The sequence below is a fragment of the Lolium rigidum genome, chromosome 5 (genome assembly GCF_022539505.1).
Source record: "Lolium rigidum isolate FL_2022 chromosome 5, APGP_CSIRO_Lrig_0.1, whole genome shotgun sequence".
In the NCBI taxonomy this organism is placed as follows: domain Eukaryota; kingdom Viridiplantae; phylum Streptophyta; class Magnoliopsida; order Poales; family Poaceae; genus Lolium; species Lolium rigidum.
The window spans coordinates 25,642,450-25,660,527 of record NC_061512.1 but is presented as its reverse complement, the minus strand read 5'-3'; the positions used below and the strand labels follow the sequence as shown (position 1 = coordinate 25,660,527).

The window sequence follows — 18,078 nt, the reverse complement described above, 5'->3', positions numbered from 1 at the left end:
CCTGTTTTCATAATTATTGTAATATATTGGTATCATCTATATATTAAATATATTTTGCTTTATGGAGAAACTCGATCGATAGTAATTCCGCGCACCGTACATTCCAGCGCGTCTCTGTCTTCCAGGTCAACACTTCGCAGCGGTGACCCACACCACACAGTAGCTAGGGATCGAGTTAACACGTCCCTTTTCACGCAAAGAATAAGTTAACACGTCCCTGCTGAATTAACTGTATCGTCTGTCGTGGTGCTTGTTGATTGCTTGGTGTAGGATGAACGTGCACTTAATCTGCATATTTTACGCGTGCAGTGCAGTGATTCGAATCTGTCAACGGACAAGTGCGTGTTTAATTAGTGTTAGACCTGGCACACGCCATGGTGTACGTAGGTCTAGTCAAACCAGCGCGGCTACTGTATACTGCACCTACTTGTCACGTAGCAGGGCAGCTAGATCGCGTTGTTGTTGCCGATGCGATCTCCTTGATGGCTACGTCGATCATCTTGCCGGCCTCGCTTTGTTTCCATCTCCTAGCAGTTGGGTTTGGAGTTTTTTTTCTTAACCTGACCTAGCCAAACCCTAAAACGGTTTAAATGAGTAAAAAAAAGTACTGATAGGCCTATTGGTCACTTATTTATACTCATTGATCGAGCCATTGGGCATAATTTTTTCGGTGTGACTATTTTTCAGTTGATTAAGAACTAACTTCATTCTCAATCATATAATGTTATTAAATTTTAGTTGCACCTCATGTTGCATATCATGACTAGCACAAACAACGATGCAAATCAAATGACGTAAGATTTGATTGAGCATGAAGTTAGTTCTCAGCTAGCAAATCATTATTTTTTCTTCACCATCTCCTCGCGAATCCGCATCACCCCACTCCTGAGGCTCACTTCGACGGCTTAGATGGGCGTAATCTCCCGACGTCGGTCCCCTCTGCCGATTCAAAGCACAAATCTAGACCACTTACAGCGCAACCCAAGAAGGCGGTGGTGCGGCCTCCTCGCGGACCTGCGGCCGCTCGGATGCAAGGTTGAACTTCCCGTTCAACATCCCTGATTGTCAGTACTCGGCTCCGGTCGACCGCCCGCGTGGTCGGCGGGTGAGAGCTACAGGAGGACATGAAGGCACCTTGATGCGGAGTGCGCTGACGAGGAGTACATGGCCATGCTTCATGACCGGTATGTGGAGCGGGTCGAGGAGGAGCGCGAAGCCGACGAGGTCTAGAAGGTGAAGAAGACGGAGGAGGCGTCCAAAGCCACCCAAGTGAGCGAGCTCAGCTCCTTCACCGACCCATTGGTGAAGAATGCGTTAAACTTGTACTTCTGACCAACGAGGGGCATATTTGTAGTAGTTTAAATTCGAGTTGAATTTGACTTTGGTAGTAGTTTAAATCAAGTTGAATTTGGTGGCTAGTTTGAGTCTAGTCTATATGAATTTTTGTTCAAAGTGGTATGGATCTATGTTTAACAAGTTAAATTTAAGCGTTCTGTTAGAAACGCTTTTTGTAAAGCAAATATACTTCCTTCTAAATGATACGCTGTTTATACTACTGTAAAATTTGAGGGATTGGCTCCTCATGTAACGTGTGCATTTTAGCGCTACATTCAATTCAGCCATGACTTAAGTGGCCAAACAAACATTTTGCAGAGGAACGCCAATTAAGTTGACATTTTGGCGCCGTACGATCTGAGTGCGATTTCGGTTGGCGGCAGGGGCACCATCACCACTGACCTGTGATGCGCGATGAAATCATTGTACCACGCCGGCTCGCGGCGCCGCCACGTGCTCCCGCCAAAAGGGAGAAGCAACGTCGATCGTCGCCCAACCTCAGCCGTCCACCTGTCACAACAACCGTCGCAAGCTTCTATATATACCCCGCCCCATCCCAGCCTGAAAATCTCAGCTGAAAATCTTCTTCGCTAAACCACCACAAACTGTCACTCTCCACCATTCCTCGGTTCCTTCTCCCTTTCTTCTTCGTTTGCTATTCATCGGTCCCAAGGATTTTTTGGTTGGTAGTTCGCGACCACCATGAGGAATCACAAGAAACTGCTGCAGTTCCTTCGACCGGACCCGGCGGTGGCGGCGGTCAAGATGCCGTCAGACGACGACGAAGACGACGACAGGTGTACCCCGCTGCCGTCGCCGATGTCCAGCGGGAGCGCGAGCACGTCGGCCGCGGCCTCCCCGTCGCCGTACATGCCTTCGCCGTGGGTCAACCTCCCGGGGCTCGGCGCCGGGTCCGCGCTGGCCGGAACGGGCGAGACAGGCCTTCTCGGTTCCCTTGTGAAGGCGGACGGGCACGTGTACTCAATGGCCGCGGCGGGGGACCTGCTCTACACCGGCACCGACTCCAAGAACGTACGAGTGTGGAAGGACCAGCGCGAGTTCGCCGGGTTCAAGTGCGGGAGCGGCCTCGTCAAGGCCATCGTCGTCGCCGGGGACGGCAGGATCTACACGGGCCACCAGGACGGCAAGGTTCGCGTGTGGCGCGCCTCCGCCGACGACCCCGCCGTGCACAACCGCGTCGGCTCGCTCCCCCGGCTTGGCGAGCTCCTTCGGAGCTCCGTTCGCCCGTCCCACTACGTTCAGACTGGCCGGCGCAAGCAGAGCTCGCTCTGGCTGCGCCACTTCGACGCCGTGTCGTGCCTCAGCCTGGACGCCGAGGCCGGGGTGATCTACTCCGGGTCCTGGGACCGGACCTTCAAGGTGTGGCGCGTGGCCGACTCGCGGTGCCTCGAGTCCGTGCGCGCCCACGACGACGCCGTGAACACGGTGGCCGCGGCCGGGTTCGACGCGCTGGCCTTGACCGGGTCGGCCGACGGCACGGTGAAGGTGTGGCGGCGGGAGGACGGGAAGCACGGCGCGACCAGGCACGTCATGGAGCGGGTGCTGCGGAAGGCCGACAGCGCGGTCACCGCCATCGCCGTCGCCGCGGAGGCACGGGTAGTGTACGTCGCGTCGTCGGACGGGGCGGTGACGCACTGGCAGTGGCGTCGCGGCGCCGCGCGGGAAAGCGCGCCGAGGAACGGCGGGGCGCTGCGCGGCCACAGGATGGCCGTCCTGTCGCTCGCCGTCGCCGGGCGCGTGGTGGTGAGCGGGTCCGCCGACCGGACGGTCTGCGTGTGGCGCCGCGACGAGGGCGCTGACCACTCCCGCCTCGCCGTGCTCACCGGCCACACGGGCCCGGTCAAGTGCGTGGCCATGGACGAGGAGGAGTCCCTGGACGCGGACGGGCACCGGCGGTGGGTGGTGTATAGCGGCAGCCTCGACGGCTCCGTCAAGGTGTGGCGCGTGTCCGACGCGCCGGACGCTATGGCGGCAATGGCGCGGACGCCGGCGCACGTGTGGAAGGGCTCGCCGTCGCCGCTGGGCGCGTGGAGTACGCCGCGCCGGGCGCTAGAGCGGAGTTGATCGAGGCGCGGCGCCTGTTTGAACGTGTAAACCGTGCGAGTGTACGAGAGCTGTTGAGTTAGGCTTTAGATACGCATACGTACGTGCAACGTACAATCATACCCCGTATGTACTGTACGTGTGGTGTTGCGTATATTTGATTTGTTTATTGAATTTTTCTCCCAGACCGCCGAAATGGATGTTTGTGCACTCTCGTCTAAGCAAGGAATAGTTCTTTCTCTCTACTTCGGCGTCCTCAATTTGAGACTTTGGACATGTGAGTATGTGACCGATGTTGTCGTTGGGTTCTTTCCGTGTTGTTTTTGTAAAGCAAGTTGTAGAAAAGTTTAGCTTTGTCTGATAAGAAAAGAAGGTAGATTTTGGTGAAAAGACGATTGTTTGACAACGGCTTCCTTTGGATCTACGCAAGTTGAGGAGATGAAACTTTTTTTCAAGGTTGACGGGAAAATTCCCCAACGGAAAACTAGATACAAGGGAACACAAGTGAAGGGGAGGTTAGCATTCGAAGCCAACCGAAACCCCTCGGGAGGCTAGCATCTCAAAGAACAGTCACTATGCAGACGAGCAAGGGGAGGCGACGACGACCAACAGAACCGAGACCAAGCACACTCGAAGGGCGTCGGATAGCTGAGACTGGAGCGACGACACCGGTGTCCCGACCCCGTGGTCGAAGGGCGATGCAGAAATGAGTCACACCACAAGCACGAACCCGACAAGGCCACAACCAGACGTCACCGGAGATGAACCTAATATGTAGTAATTTCTCTCTCATAAATGATAACTACCTTCAGTATGCTTTTTGCTGATGTGAAAGACGGGATTGGAGGATAAGTATGTCGCACCAATATTATCACACCAAAGAACATGTGGACGGTCATGTGATATGCCTAACTCCTCAAGCAATGAATGGTCAAGCATTAGTGTTGAATCTTTTTTTCCAAGGGGGCAATAACCTAGGATCACTACTAGAAAAAGTCATGTCGCAGGCGCACCAAAAAAGGCTATCGCCGGACGCCGGCACAACAGCGCGCCGGTGGGAATATGCTGGTGGTAACGCGTTATCTCCGGCGCACCTCCTTGTGCGCCAGCAATAACTCGATTTATCGCCGCCGCACAAGCCTAGTGCTCCGCGGTATATTTTTTGAAATAAAAAAAAAGACCAATCTAGATCTAGATCCCGTAGGAGAGGAGGTGGTCACCGGAGGGTCACCAGAGGGAGGTCCCGATGAGGTTGAGGTGCTGGTCACCGGAGGAAGGTCGCCGGCTTGGGGGGGGGGGGCTACTAGCCGGAGGGAGGTCACCGGGTTGTGGAGGTGCTTGCCGGAGTGTCGCCGGAGGTATGCGAAGTGGAGGATGACGAGAAGGGAAAGAGGAGGAGGAGGAAATAAAAAGGAAAAGGATGGATGAGGAGGAGTAGGAGGAGGCGAGAAAGTGAGCAAGGAGAAGGGGCCATCATGTTGTTTTCTTTATATACGACAGATTCCCGCCGGCGCACCACTATGCCGGTGCGCTGGCAGTATAATTCATTTTTCATCAAGAACTAAATCCTGAAAAAAACTCCTATTTTCTTTTCAATTTTGAGGAAAGTAAAAACTGTCGAAATTCAGATGTTAAATTTTGTGTAGATACATTTTGATATAAAAACTTTTCAATCGGAGGTCATATGCAACCAGAAAAGCTATTTTTACCATAAGATTACGCCATTTTGGAAGAAAAAATTTGAAATTCATGTTTGTTAATTTTGCTTAAAATAGATCACATAACACATGGGCATCTCGAAGGATTAACTTTTTTAAATTTCTATCACTGTCTTTTATTTTCAAAACTGAAAAGACGTTCCACAGCGGAAATGTGTGGAGCGAAAATGGCAGCTTCTGTTTCCGTCAGCGCACCACCATATTGATGTGTCTGTGGTAATTAAATCACCCCGGCACGCCAATATGGCGGTGCACCGGCGGTAAGGGGAGCTGCCATTTTTTCCTTGCCGGAACCTAATTGACCATTACCTCCGGCGCACCAAATTTGTGGTACGGCTGTGGTACTTCGTCATCACCGGCGTCCCCATATGGTGGTGCACCAGCGGTACATATCATCGGCGTGCATTGTTTTGACGCGCCGACGATAACTCTTGCGGGCACTGGTCAGAACTGACAGACTACAAGGCTAATGTTCTCCGATCGTATATGGACAGCGGGGCAGCTACTTTAAGCCATGGGTTAGTCATGCCTTAATGGAAATTGGCACGGAACTGCTGATTTGATTAACGCAATGTTAGTGAAAGCGATCGATGTAAAATGTCGTACATGCTTACCTATAGAGCTAGCTTCTTCAGATAACGCACGATTTAATTAATTCTCTGTAGCAGCAATTTATATGGTTCCCATTGTGCCAACGAGATCAGCGGTTGCAGACAAACTTCTCCTTTTGGTAACAGTTGATGCAGTCAGTCAAGAACCTGAAGCCCGTACACACCTGAATGTAATTATCAGGCTTGAAGGAATCAGTGGTGCCGATTTGTAGTCATGAAACTGATCGACAAAGACTTTTGCAGATAAGGATATCAATTAAGATAATGAAAAGGAACCAGTGATGCCGATTCATAGTGAATTGTCAGCATGAGCGGCAGTCGACGTTGGTTTCAGTCTTTTTCCTAGGTCACTAATTTGACAGGTGCCTACTATAGTTAGCTACTAGCTAGTCAGAAGAAAGGATAGCAGAAACAAGAGTGCAAGAGCATCCCTGAAACTACAAACGCCAAGACGTAAATCGCGGATCTAGTATATTGCAAAAGGCCAAACCGCAAATCGCGTATACAGTATACAGCATCTCTTTTTTGCGGTTCTAAATTCATCACGGTAGATTAGATAATGTAAACAAGCTTATTTCATTTTGAAAGGGAGATTTTACGGGACAGAGATTTGATGCACATGAGCACGTACCAGTGATCCCTTTTCAGAAAAAATAATTAAAAATTATATTTCTAAGTTTCAGAAAAATCTGAAAATAAATCATGATGTAGTCAGTATTGTATCCCACAAACATGTAAATTTTCAAAAGGAAATAATGTGTATTTTAGGCTGCACAGAAATAACAAATATGTGGATCTGAGTGATCTGAGTATAGTGATTCAAATATCCAAAAAAAACTTTGTCATTTTTGTGTAGTTCAGAAAACAAAAAATTTGTAATTGAGATTTTATACGTTACTCGAATATATCATTAGCTACTTTTCGAATTTTGTTACATAATTTTTTGAAATATATAAATATAATTTTTTAATATAATGAGAGCACTTTTTTGCGAATTAATATAATGAGAACAAAGGTGCCCATGATCCAAAACCACTTTGGGCCGAAGTTAGACCCAAGGACTACATAGTAATTATCTATTAATCCTAAATGATCTATAATTAAGTTAAATATAATCATGGACAGAAGATTATACTGATCGGAAGACCAGGTCAAGCTATCGCAAAGATATTCTCGCCACCGTGTGTATCTTCTCCGTGTTCTCGTGTGAGAGTGTGCAACATCCATTGAGCTATTTCACCTAGGTACACCTAAATCAGCTAATTGCATTCAGACGTGCAATTAATTGACTGATATCCGTCCAGTACCATGGACGTACGGCCAGAAATCCAATAGACACCGGACGGCAGCCTCGGTGTGTGTGGACTATAGATCGCTGCTCGCCGAATTATGTCAGATGAACGTGCCCAAGCCTCTCGTGCTCAAGACACCCCTGCCATCTGCCCTGATTAAAACCAGGACACAAAGGTGGCCACCAATGCCGCTTATTAAGTTACTATCCTATATTAAATTTTATAGTTGCAACAACTATTATCATGATTTACTTTGCTTCACTAACATTATTCGCCATAGATGAGACATATAACAACTTCCCAACATATCCTGATAAAGATATCGAGACAACAATAAGAACAACCTATGCATGCGCTATGACTCGCGAGGCTTGCCAGACAACAAACAACGGGATATTGATAATGGAAGGTAAGTGACTACAACAAGGTAATCAGCAGTAGGAAACGTGGCTCGATACTGATCGCAACATACAGGGGTAGCAATAAAGAGCGAGGGCTGAAATGTATAATAGGTGAGGAAAGATGGCTCGTCTGTGAAAAATTGCAGAAGAACTATCGAGGAACTTGTCGTACCCCACATCACCACTTCGTGATCCATTATGAGAAGAATCAAATACTAAAACACACAACTTACTACTACAGAGAAGAATCACTTGAACAGCTGCATGCAGGCATGACATGGCTTATGGTGTGATGCACTTACCTAAATTAAGCATAACTGGATTCCCGAAACATAATTATATGGTTCGAGTTATTTTTAAACCACAAAGATAAATGTTGATTAGCAATGCAAAATACATGGCATGGATGAGCTACACAATTTAAATGGAACCAAAAAAATAATTAAATTGTATCCCACATATTCCATGTGTCATATATTAGGGGAAATGCAAAAGTACACGACACGACATGATGCGTGGTGAAATCAGGCACGTGGATGTCATATCCAGATTCCTCACATTTTTATGATCGAAAAAATATAAAACATTTTTTATTTCGAGTTATGGTTTATAAGATATAATTTTAGCACGAATACAATATTTCCTGCAATTTTCAGAAAATAGAAAAGGACAGGGCATTTCTCGCCGAAATGAGAGGTAGCCTGGGTCACCGACGTACGGGCCCGGGCGCTGCTGACCATGCGGTGATAACAGAAATGAAAGACCCTGGGTAGATTCAAGAAGGGGCAGGGTTTTCACAAGATTAAACACATGGAAGGATCCCGTTTTTATTTTACAGGTTCTAGGGGTTTTTGTGAAAAAACTTCAGCAACAGATCTGAAATATGGAATTCTTTATCAGACAGCACTGATCGAAGAAACGATGGCGGCAAAAGCGGCTCGCCCATGGTGGAGGCAAAAGAGGCCCGCGCCGACGCCTGGTCGAGAAGGAAGGGAAGGTTGGGTGGGACAGGAGTGAGACATGGTGGGTTGAGACTTCGGAGAAATGGGGATGGAAGGAGACTGGGTGGGTGGGGTGGGCATGCGTGTGTTCCTTTTCTTTCTCCTATGTTTTCTTCTCTGCATCTCGATCTGGTTGGTTTCTAGAGCGTGCGGGAAGGTTTGGGTCGCTCGATAACCCCGGCGCGCCGTATTTTTGGACGCCGGTGGTCCGAACCAAGCAAGCGACCTAGCCAGAAGATGCCCCCTCTAAATACCACCAGCGCATGAAAGAGTAGGACTGCCGGCGACATTAGAATACCACTGGTGAACCAAATATGTGGCGCACCTAAAATTTAGAGCGCCGGCGGTAATCCTGCGGCTATAAGTCTTTTCCTAGTAGTGATAAGCTGGCAGAGGAAGTAAGAGGAGGGGTGTTTCTCACCCTGTGTGTCGTAGGCGAGGTGGCACAACTTGTAGGAGACGTAGATGAAGGAGAGGAAGAGGAGACGCACCGTTGTCTGCGACCCGGATAAGGATCTAGTTAGGAGCGATACATGACGGTTGGGGACGGTGTCGACGGAGGAGGGCACGTGGAAGTATTTGGATTAGCCTAGGCGGTACGCCTAATCGTTCTGGACTAGTCCGTATGTTTCGGGTTTGAGTTGGTGGCTCACCACCATCTTGGATTTCGGTTTTCTTGTTGACCCGCTTCTATGAGGATCTTCCCACCGTTTTGTATTAGTTCGATCGTGTGGGGCCTGTATGAAGGAGGAATAAGGGTAGGATTGGGACGAGCTAACTCTGACAGAGACGCGCGTGAGGCTGCAGTGCGTGAAATACTGAAATTAATTACAATGGAGTTGAAAAACAGGACAACATGTGATGGTTTTGTGCGTGGAAAATGGTGCGGAAGGATTGGTCGCCACGATTTTGTGACGTGCCGTGCCGCGGGATTTATTGGATGATTTGGAATTCTGGTGGTACTTAGTGGTGATGTCCCGAGAGTGACTTCAATGAGTGTGATACTGTGATTATTTCCATGGTGATCACAATCAACTGAAACCTGTATGTGAAGGAGTTGACATATTGCTACCATTAGTTAATTTCTCATGCATGGTGCTAAATGACAAATTATGTACATGATGTATTCACGCAGAAGTACAAATTAAAATGGAACTTGGGCGTGATTTCGTGACGTGCGGCGCAATTAGGCGCTTGGTTAAGTAAGCATTCGTGTATAAGTATGTAGTGGTGATTGTCAAGAGAGTGACTTCAATTCAAAACGGGCTGATTAATTTCACAGTGCATAAGTAGATTTTTCCTTTCTTAATCTGGCTACATTTCGCCCAATGACGGAGCCGGCCGGCTGGTTTGTACCGACGTGATCCGGCGATTGTTACATTGGAGTAGGATATTAATTGGCGCCCATCAGTTGAAGTACACTGCAATTTATTCCATGCAACTTACAATAACACGGTGTGCAACGTACTTCACCCGTTTTTTTGAATTCGCATTATGAGTTCTGTAAATGTCGATCTTTTAAAGTTTAATATAAAATATAAGAAAAAAAAGCCTCCCTTCAGCTCTAATTATTTGTCGCGACCTGCGAATATCTATGGTACAACTAAATATATAAAATATGAAAAATATTTTATAACGATTTTAATATTTTATATTATAGTTATTAATTTCCCTGTAGATATTTGATTAAAGTTTAGAAAGTACAACTTTGATCAAACCGAGGGAGTACATAGGCATGGGTGTAACCTGACCAGGCGACTGCTCCATCGCTATTTTCCGCGGGCTGAGATGAACTTCCCCGATGTGCCCAACTGCGGGCTAAGCATGAGAATCGCCGCACCTTTTGCAGAGTAGGGCATATGAGACTGACGAGGCGGCAATGAGAAGGTTTGCTATGAACACGAGGAGCTCTTGTAGTGGGAGAAGGAGTGCTTCACGGCGAGGGGATCCGTAGAGAAGGAGGAGGAGGTTGCGGCATCGGAGGAGATGCTGCACTGTTGGTGGAGGCTTCCCCCTCTGCCATTGTTGTCTCGTCGGGAGCCTCCTCTGAGTTGGACTCGGATTTCTAGAATGGTGTCAGCAGCTCCGACGATGAAGACTGACATGATCTCTAGATGTTACATTGAGTTCAGGTTAGTGTATGTCGAAGATCATGATTTAAAGCGTCGAAGTTTAGGTTCTATGTACCATCGAAGTCAAATTTGAATGTATTGAACCTATCTAACGAATTAGAAGTGTTAAAATTTAATTAGAAGTGTTTGAGTTTAAGTTTGAGAAGTTCAATTTAAAGATTAAATTTTTGAACAAGAAGGAATTGGTGCAGATGTGCCCTATTTCGCATCGCCCAACTATGTTACTCAATCCTCTTCTCTTCTCATTAATTCACTGCCACATAAGCAAAATTGCTGAGTTGAACACTTAGTTACTAGTGAAGTTACTTGTACTATGAGTAGTCTAACAATGTAGCAGAAGTTTGACTGGCGCTCATTAGTTAAGGACCCCTCAATTTATTCCGTCATTAATACGGTAGGCGATCATACGTGGCTTCTTCCATTTTTATTTAGTTCACACAATGAATTTAGTTAAAATTATTTTTTTGGAATTTTAACAAAAATACAAATAATAACAATAGATACAATATTAAACGTATTTACATAGTATGAAAATAGACTTGTAAATATTTTAATATAGTATTTTTTTGATGTTGTTGTTTCTACCTAGATATTTGATCAAATTTAGCCAAGTGTGACTTGGATGAATCCGACAGTTATTGATGATGCAATCTGAGCAGGCGACTACTCCATCATCGTAGTGTTTGCTCCAAATTTCGAACCCTTATTGATTATGCAGTCTGAGCGGCGACTCCTCCATCCTCGCAGTGTTTTGCTCCAAATTTCTGGTTCAAAATTTGGAATCTAGCATGAGCAAAATAGACCGGTGCGCGCAAAGCCACATGCCAACATAAATTAAACGGTTTGTATTTTTTTCTCAGTTACAACACCTAGTTGTAATTAGCTAGGAAAATCTCAGCTACAACCCATTTACAACTAAGGAAATCCGATCTACAAACCATTTACAAAGGTGATATCAGCATGAATCAGGAGACAAATCCAATGGCTAAGGTTTTGAATGAGATTAATTAAATCTCAGGCGCATGAGAAAACGAATTTCCATTCATTCGAAACTAGATGCCATATTTTTAACATATTATAATTTTCTGTCCTTTTTCGATAATAGACACTTTATTACTTTGAGCAATAGATCCGGTCACTGCATAGCTAAGAAATTTTTGTCCTATAATTTATGTTATGCATGTCGAATTGACGACTCAGAACTACGCGCATGACTAATTACAAACCGGACAGAACCAGTAGAGTTAATTTGTAAGCTTCTAGAAGCTTTGGCCAAACAACAATACAATGGACCATGCAAATTTACACAGTGCAAGTTGGGCTTGCACGTGCAACAAGAAGCAAGAAACAGGCATGGTGGGTGGCTGACTGACAATGCCTAGGAACGCACGGCCAGTGATGCAACCCGATCGACCAGGCGTCTGCTTGGTAGTGGCACCTTTTTGCTGCAAATATCTCCTTTCTGAGGTTGGAGATCTAGCTAGGAGCTGCAGGAGAGGATGGGAACCGCTGGCTCGCGGCCACGTGCCCCGGCAGCAGCACACCAGACCCGGAGGCCGGAGCAAAAAGGAGGAGAATCCATGGCTCGATCGCCATGGCCCCGAGTGAGGTGCTGTTGCCGCAAGCAAAGCGAATGCCTCCAATGATGTTCCATGGTCTAGTGAGAGCCTAGGCCCGCCACTGCGCGCGCACTGGGCGGATACGAGCCTCCGGCGATGCGAAACGACGACGCATCGATCGATTGATCTGTCGCGCAACCGACACGGACCTACCACTACCACGCTAGCTAATCTGTGGCGCGAGGGCGAGGCTCGGAGGCGCGACACGCCGCCGGCCAGGGATGCGCGCGCGACGGCGACAGGAGCCGCATCTGATGTGACCTGCTGACGGACTGACGGCGACCCGTCGATTCCTATCCTTCTTCGGCCGCGGCGTGCGACGTGGAAGCCTCGTTCCGGTGTGCCGTGCGGCCGCGGCCAGTCCATGGCTAGGTCGGTTGGAGCAGAATTTTCCATCGGCATGCTCGCGCCGTGTCGAGACATGCATGGTGTACCCTGAAGGCGAGGTCGTGCACCTTCACCTGGGCTCATCGTTTTGGAAATTCTTCGCATGGGAAAACTTGAGTAGAGCGTGCACCTTCACACTTTTTGACTTTTTCTTTCTTATATCTCCCAAACTATATAACTTTTCGATTTGCAGTTCACTCAAAAATAACAAATAGACCGAGGGGAAAATAGTTCGGAAATATATATATACATAATGACATTAAAAATCCAAAATGTTTTCCCCCATTCTAGTTCTTATGTGGAAGTCATCTGCAAAATTTCAAGTTCAAAATATTGCGTGGTGCGAGAGATAGGAAAACGAGAAGTTATTTGAGAGGGAGGAAAAGGAGCAAGCACGGATCTTGATGCAGTATAGATAGTCCAGAGAGAGGAATAGAGTGGCTCATCTTTTAGCTAGTAGGGCGGATCGTTCTTAGACGACCATCTAGATAGAGGACCCGTTAGATTTTATTTTCTAGTTGCTATCCAGACCATATATCGGTTTACATCACGGGTCAGCCTTAAGCTCGTACGTTTTTCTTTGTGATGGATGAGGTGACTAAGAATATACAAAAAGATATTTCTTGTTGTATGCTCTTTGCAGATGATGCGGTGCTAGTAGATGAAAGCAGGGCCAACGTTAATATGAAGTTAGAGCAGACGTTGGAGTCGAAAGGGTTTAGACTTAGCAGGACCAAGACTGAGACGATGCAACTTTAGAGACGTTGGTGGCCAAGACAGAGATGTTAGATTAGAAGAACAAATAGTGACTAAGAGGGACACCTTCCGATATTTGAGATCAATGTTGTAAAGCAATAGTGATATCGATGATGATGTTCGCCACATGATCAAGGAAGGGTAGATGAAGTTGCATCAATCATCTTATATCCTATGTGACAAGAAAGTCCCACAAAAGGTAAAATGTTAGTTCTATAGAACAGCAGTAAGACCGAAGATACTGTATGGAGCATCATGTTGGCCAATTAAAAGAAAACACATACAACAAATAAATGTTACGGAGATGCGTGTACTACGATAGATGTGATTAGGAACGAAATAATTCTCGACAGGCTAGGGGTGGCACCGTGCAGCAGCAGCAACATCAACAATCATTAGACTATATGATTCACGTCCTGGTCGTCGAAGGCGGCAGGGAGGAGGGAGGGCGCGCCCAGACGGGCCAACGTAGCGCGGCTGTGGACGTCATCGGGCGGCGCACGGCGGGAGACGGAGCTGGGTTGTTGCTGGTCATGGCGGAGTGCCTTGGAGCGGAGCCAGAGCGGCGGAGGCGCCGGCGCTCAACGAGGGTACCAAGCGGCATCCCTGCGGCCTAGATCTGGGCTAGCTTGGGCTTGATCCGGGCCTAATCTGGGCATGACGGGCCCTGCTTGCTGCGTCCGGTCATCTCCTCCGGTTGGCTGTTGTGCCGACCAACTCCGCCATGGGCTTGGTGGCGACGGCTTAGCGAGGCATACCTCCTTCGTCGTCATCGGGCGGCGGATGGCGGCGTGGGGGCCTATTCATCCGCGTCGAAGAATAAAGGTGGCGGTTCTAGGATTCTTCTCGGACCAAGTTTGAAGATCTGTCGGATGCATGTTCCTACCAATTTAGGTGGATTGTCGTGTTCCGGAAGACCTTGCCGGCAAAATTCGTTGTGCGAATAATGCCTGAAGTTTGCCGGATTGGGTGGTTTCGATCGTGCGCACCCATGTTTTTTATCTGACCGTTTGGTTTCAGCGGGGGCACTTCGAAGCTCCGCTGGCTGTTAATATCATAGAGCTCGTTTTCTTTTCACGGTGCTAGCGGAGAAGGTCATCAAGCCAAAATCTGTGGAATAGCTATGATGGTCGGATCTTGGTGCTGAGGTGGAATTGGCTTGGCGATTCATGGGCGACTGCACAGGAGAAATTCAGAGTCTTATCTTTCAGGGTGAAAATCCAAGGTCCGGTCTTAATTGGCTGTGTCTGGCAATGTTCTTGTTGAAGACATTGTTTTGAGAGAGATGACTTTCTTCAGGGTGAAAATCTAAGATCTATGATCGGGTGGCGACAACGTTTGTGCACTGTTTTCTTCTTGGAGGCGTCGCTTATGGAGACGCTGAGCTTCTGGTGTTGTTTTGGTGGTGTCAGTGTTGTTGTTTCAAGTTATGACTCTCTGGGACCTTTCTTTTTTTAATTATTTTTCTTTTTTTGGCTGTGTGCATCATCTATATCATTAGGACATGATGTTGTTGCAGATGCTGGATATAATTGGTATCTCTACCATATTAATATATGCTCTTTATCAAAAATGATTGCCGTATCGTGGACGGATCAAAGTGAGATCTCTCGATGCACATTACCTGTTGTTTTAGGTACACGTGTCTAGCTAGTTCAACAACAACATACTAGTACGGAGTAGTAGGATTAGTTTGATCTAGCTAGAATTAATAACTCGCCTCTTGCCAGTTTGTTAATTATCTGGAGACAAGAAGCAAGAGCATGACGCGTGATGCGACTGACGATGGTGCTAGGATAAACCACACGCAGGCGCTAAGCTGGCCATTAGTTAACTGGTAATTACGTCAACGTCGTGCCAAACAAATCTAACGTTGACCTAATAATTGCATGATCAAGAACAGAGAACGTCTTTCTTGTTTTGTAAAATGTAGATATGGTCTAGTCTTCATCACAGTTATCAGTGTCGAGATATTATGTACTCCCTCCATCTACAAAAGGATGTCTCAACTTTCTCAAAATTAGGATGTATCTAGATCTATTTTAGTATCTAGATATATCTAAATTTATCCAAAGCTAAGATATCTTTTTATGGACGGAGGGAGTAGTATTGTTTTCTTGCTAGCAGTATCGTATCGTAGTATCAAGATACTATAAACTTTCATTATTATTATTATATATATGTTAATAATATTTGCCAAATAAATTTAATTAATGGATGAGGCTTAGCGTCTGCGTGTGGTGTCTTGTTGTATGGTTTTCACCCAGTATTCTTCTAAAAACTATGTACTTTCTGTTTAGTTAATGGATGAGATAAAGCTTTTACCTCCGTTTAAAAAAAAAATACATCCCTATGAATTATGTACTGCATGTCCATGATCCGTGTACGCAAAATGTGTCATTGGAAGGGAACAGGTCAGGATTTCCCCCGTTCTGCGGCTACTTGTCATTAAGGGCTTAAGGATAGCTAGCTAGCGACCTGTAAGTATACATCTTAACATATATCTAGCTAGCTACCTGTCATCAAATAGTAATTAGCCACGAATAACTGACATTGACACTACCGCTGTTGCTGATAATTAACCACATTATCCTTTTCAATTTGATCTTATACCTGAAGCCTTATCTCAGAGTATACCTGACATGCCTTCAGTTTCGAGGCTGCATGATAGCTACGGATATCTAGCCCTGTCTTCCCCGCTGTGTTCGTCCATGCGTCACTAATTAATGAAATCGCATGCTTAAAGTTGCCTCTCCAAACCAAAGAACTGGTTAAGTTTGTTTGTTCGTTTGTGAATCTGAAGCTTGTGCAGACTAGTAGTTTGCAAGACAAAGGAACTAGAAGTACAACATCTTGCCACCATGTGGTGTCTGAACTGGAACTAGGTTAGAATCTTTGACGCCTGAAATTTCAACTTGTTAGAATTAATGTTCGTGCTAGTTGATGCGTTACCTACCAGCTCGAAACTTTCCAAATGATTTCTGAACACCAAGATTCAGAAGTTTCAGTAGCTAGATAGCGATTTTTTTTTTTAGGTAAAGGTAGATAGCGAGTTTAGTACTTCACACCAAACTCTAATAGAAGTTCCGAGCACCTTTTTGGCGATTTACACAAAAATAACCCTTTATTGCAACTATAGCACAGACTGATCCTCCGGGCAAACTATTTCACCCATCTAACCCTTTTGTGTGGCGCCCCTCCCATGGGCGTTAGTTAGTGGAGATGCGTATGGAGCGAAAGAGCCAATCTTCTGCTACTACAAGATTGCGCTGATTCACTTGCTTCTTGTCTCTGCGACGTGCAGCAGAACGCTAGCGGCCGCGGCTCCGGTGGTGGGGTGGCCTCCGGTGCGCTCGTTCCGGCGGAACGAGGCCTCCTCCTCGGCATCCAAGCGGCCGCCCGCCGACCCACGCAACGGCGCCGACGACAAGGCCGGCTACAAGGGCCTGTTCGTGAAGGTGAACATAGACGGCGTCCCCATCGGCCGCAAGGTGGACCTGAAGGCACAGGGCGACTACGGCAACCTCTCCGTCGCCGTCGACCGCCTCTTCCGGTACCTCCTCGCCGGTACGCACGCACCGTCCGGCCGGCCGGCCGGCAGCATACAAGTTGGATTATGTAGAGAGTCTAGAGGCTCAACTTGATATGTCCTCTGTTTGTGTGTGCCGCAGCTCAACGGGATCAGAGGTCCTGCGCGGAGGGGAACCAGCCGTCGATCACCGGACTGCTGGACGGCAGCGGTGAGTACACACTGGTGTACGAGGACGACGAGGGCGACCAGATGCTGGTCGGCGATGTCCCATGGGAGTAAGTTTTTCTTCAGTCTTCCAAATGCATGCAACGCCGAACTATCTGAGTATCTGTTCTTCTTGACTTAATTAAATGTAAAGCTCATGAATTCCATTTTCCAAAAAAATTATAGCTCATGAGTTCCTCTTGCTGCAATCGTTCTTGCAGCATGTTCATCGCCACGGCGAAGAGGCTGCGCGTGCTGCGGAGCTCGGATCTGAACGCTCCCTCGGTCGGTGCAACTGAAACTTACTAAATTCTGTTGGGATGTTTACTCCACAATATGCACTTGAGCTGATCCTTCGTTTCATGTTCTTGTTGAAGCTACGAGCGGCGCTGAGCCGGAAGAGGGGAGCAGCTGATCAGTGCTGAGCTATCTATCTATCTCCGTTTTATTTTTGTACTCTTGGCTAAGCTCTGCTAGTATCGATCTGTATAAAATTTGCCAATCACCTTGGGCTGTCATCATGTCACGTTGCTATCATCAAGTAGTAGACCAGACTTGTACTGTTAAGATCATGTATCTAGCTGCAGTGCTGTAACTCGTAAGGTGTTGATTTTTGGAACGGCAGGAATGCCAAGTTTGGCTTTATCGATCGACTACTGTTATTTTGCCTGTGAGAGGGAATCTTGGTTTGGTCAGTGCAGGCATCGCTGCTCTTCACTGTCCACGTACAGCGTTGTATGTATGTTGCTTGCTGGACTGGTTTTTATCTTCAATGCCAGTGCGCTATGGATTCAATGATTTAAAAATGATAAAAAGTTTTAAAAACAATACGGAGCCAAGCCACGCAGAGACACAACATTGCAGCGTTGTATATGTTTATTCAGTTTGCAAGTAAGAGAAGATAAAAAAAAAACTCTACAAAACAGTACGACGTAAAAGGACGCGGAGTGACCGTTCGCGACCACGCGGTCGAAAAATACGCATGTACTCAGGCCTAGCGGCCCGACGCATAGTAATTCGGCTGTC

General features: G+C 46.9%; 2 protein-coding genes across 2 annotated transcripts; both read left to right on the top strand.

Annotated features, from left to right (window-relative positions):
* Positions 1-1,996: 1,996 nt before the first annotated feature.
* On the top strand, positions 1,997-3,644 carry LOC124657985 (protein JINGUBANG-like). Its single transcript, XM_047196440.1, has one exon. The coding sequence runs from the start codon at positions 2,038-2,040 to the stop codon at positions 3,418-3,420; it is 1,383 nt and encodes a 460-aa protein (XP_047052396.1). The 5' UTR covers positions 1,997-2,037; the 3' UTR covers positions 3,421-3,644.
* Positions 3,645-15,079: 11,435 nt separating this feature from the next.
* Positions 15,080-17,701, top strand: LOC124655761 (auxin-responsive protein IAA16-like). Its single transcript, XM_047194611.1, has 5 exons — positions 15,080-15,153; positions 16,621-16,883; positions 16,988-17,123; positions 17,274-17,337; positions 17,430-17,701. The coding sequence occupies exons 1-5, from the start codon at positions 15,080-15,082 to the stop codon at positions 17,475-17,477; spliced, it is 585 nt and encodes a 194-aa protein (XP_047050567.1). The 3' UTR covers positions 17,478-17,701.
* The last annotated feature ends 377 nt before the right edge of the window (positions 17,702-18,078 follow it).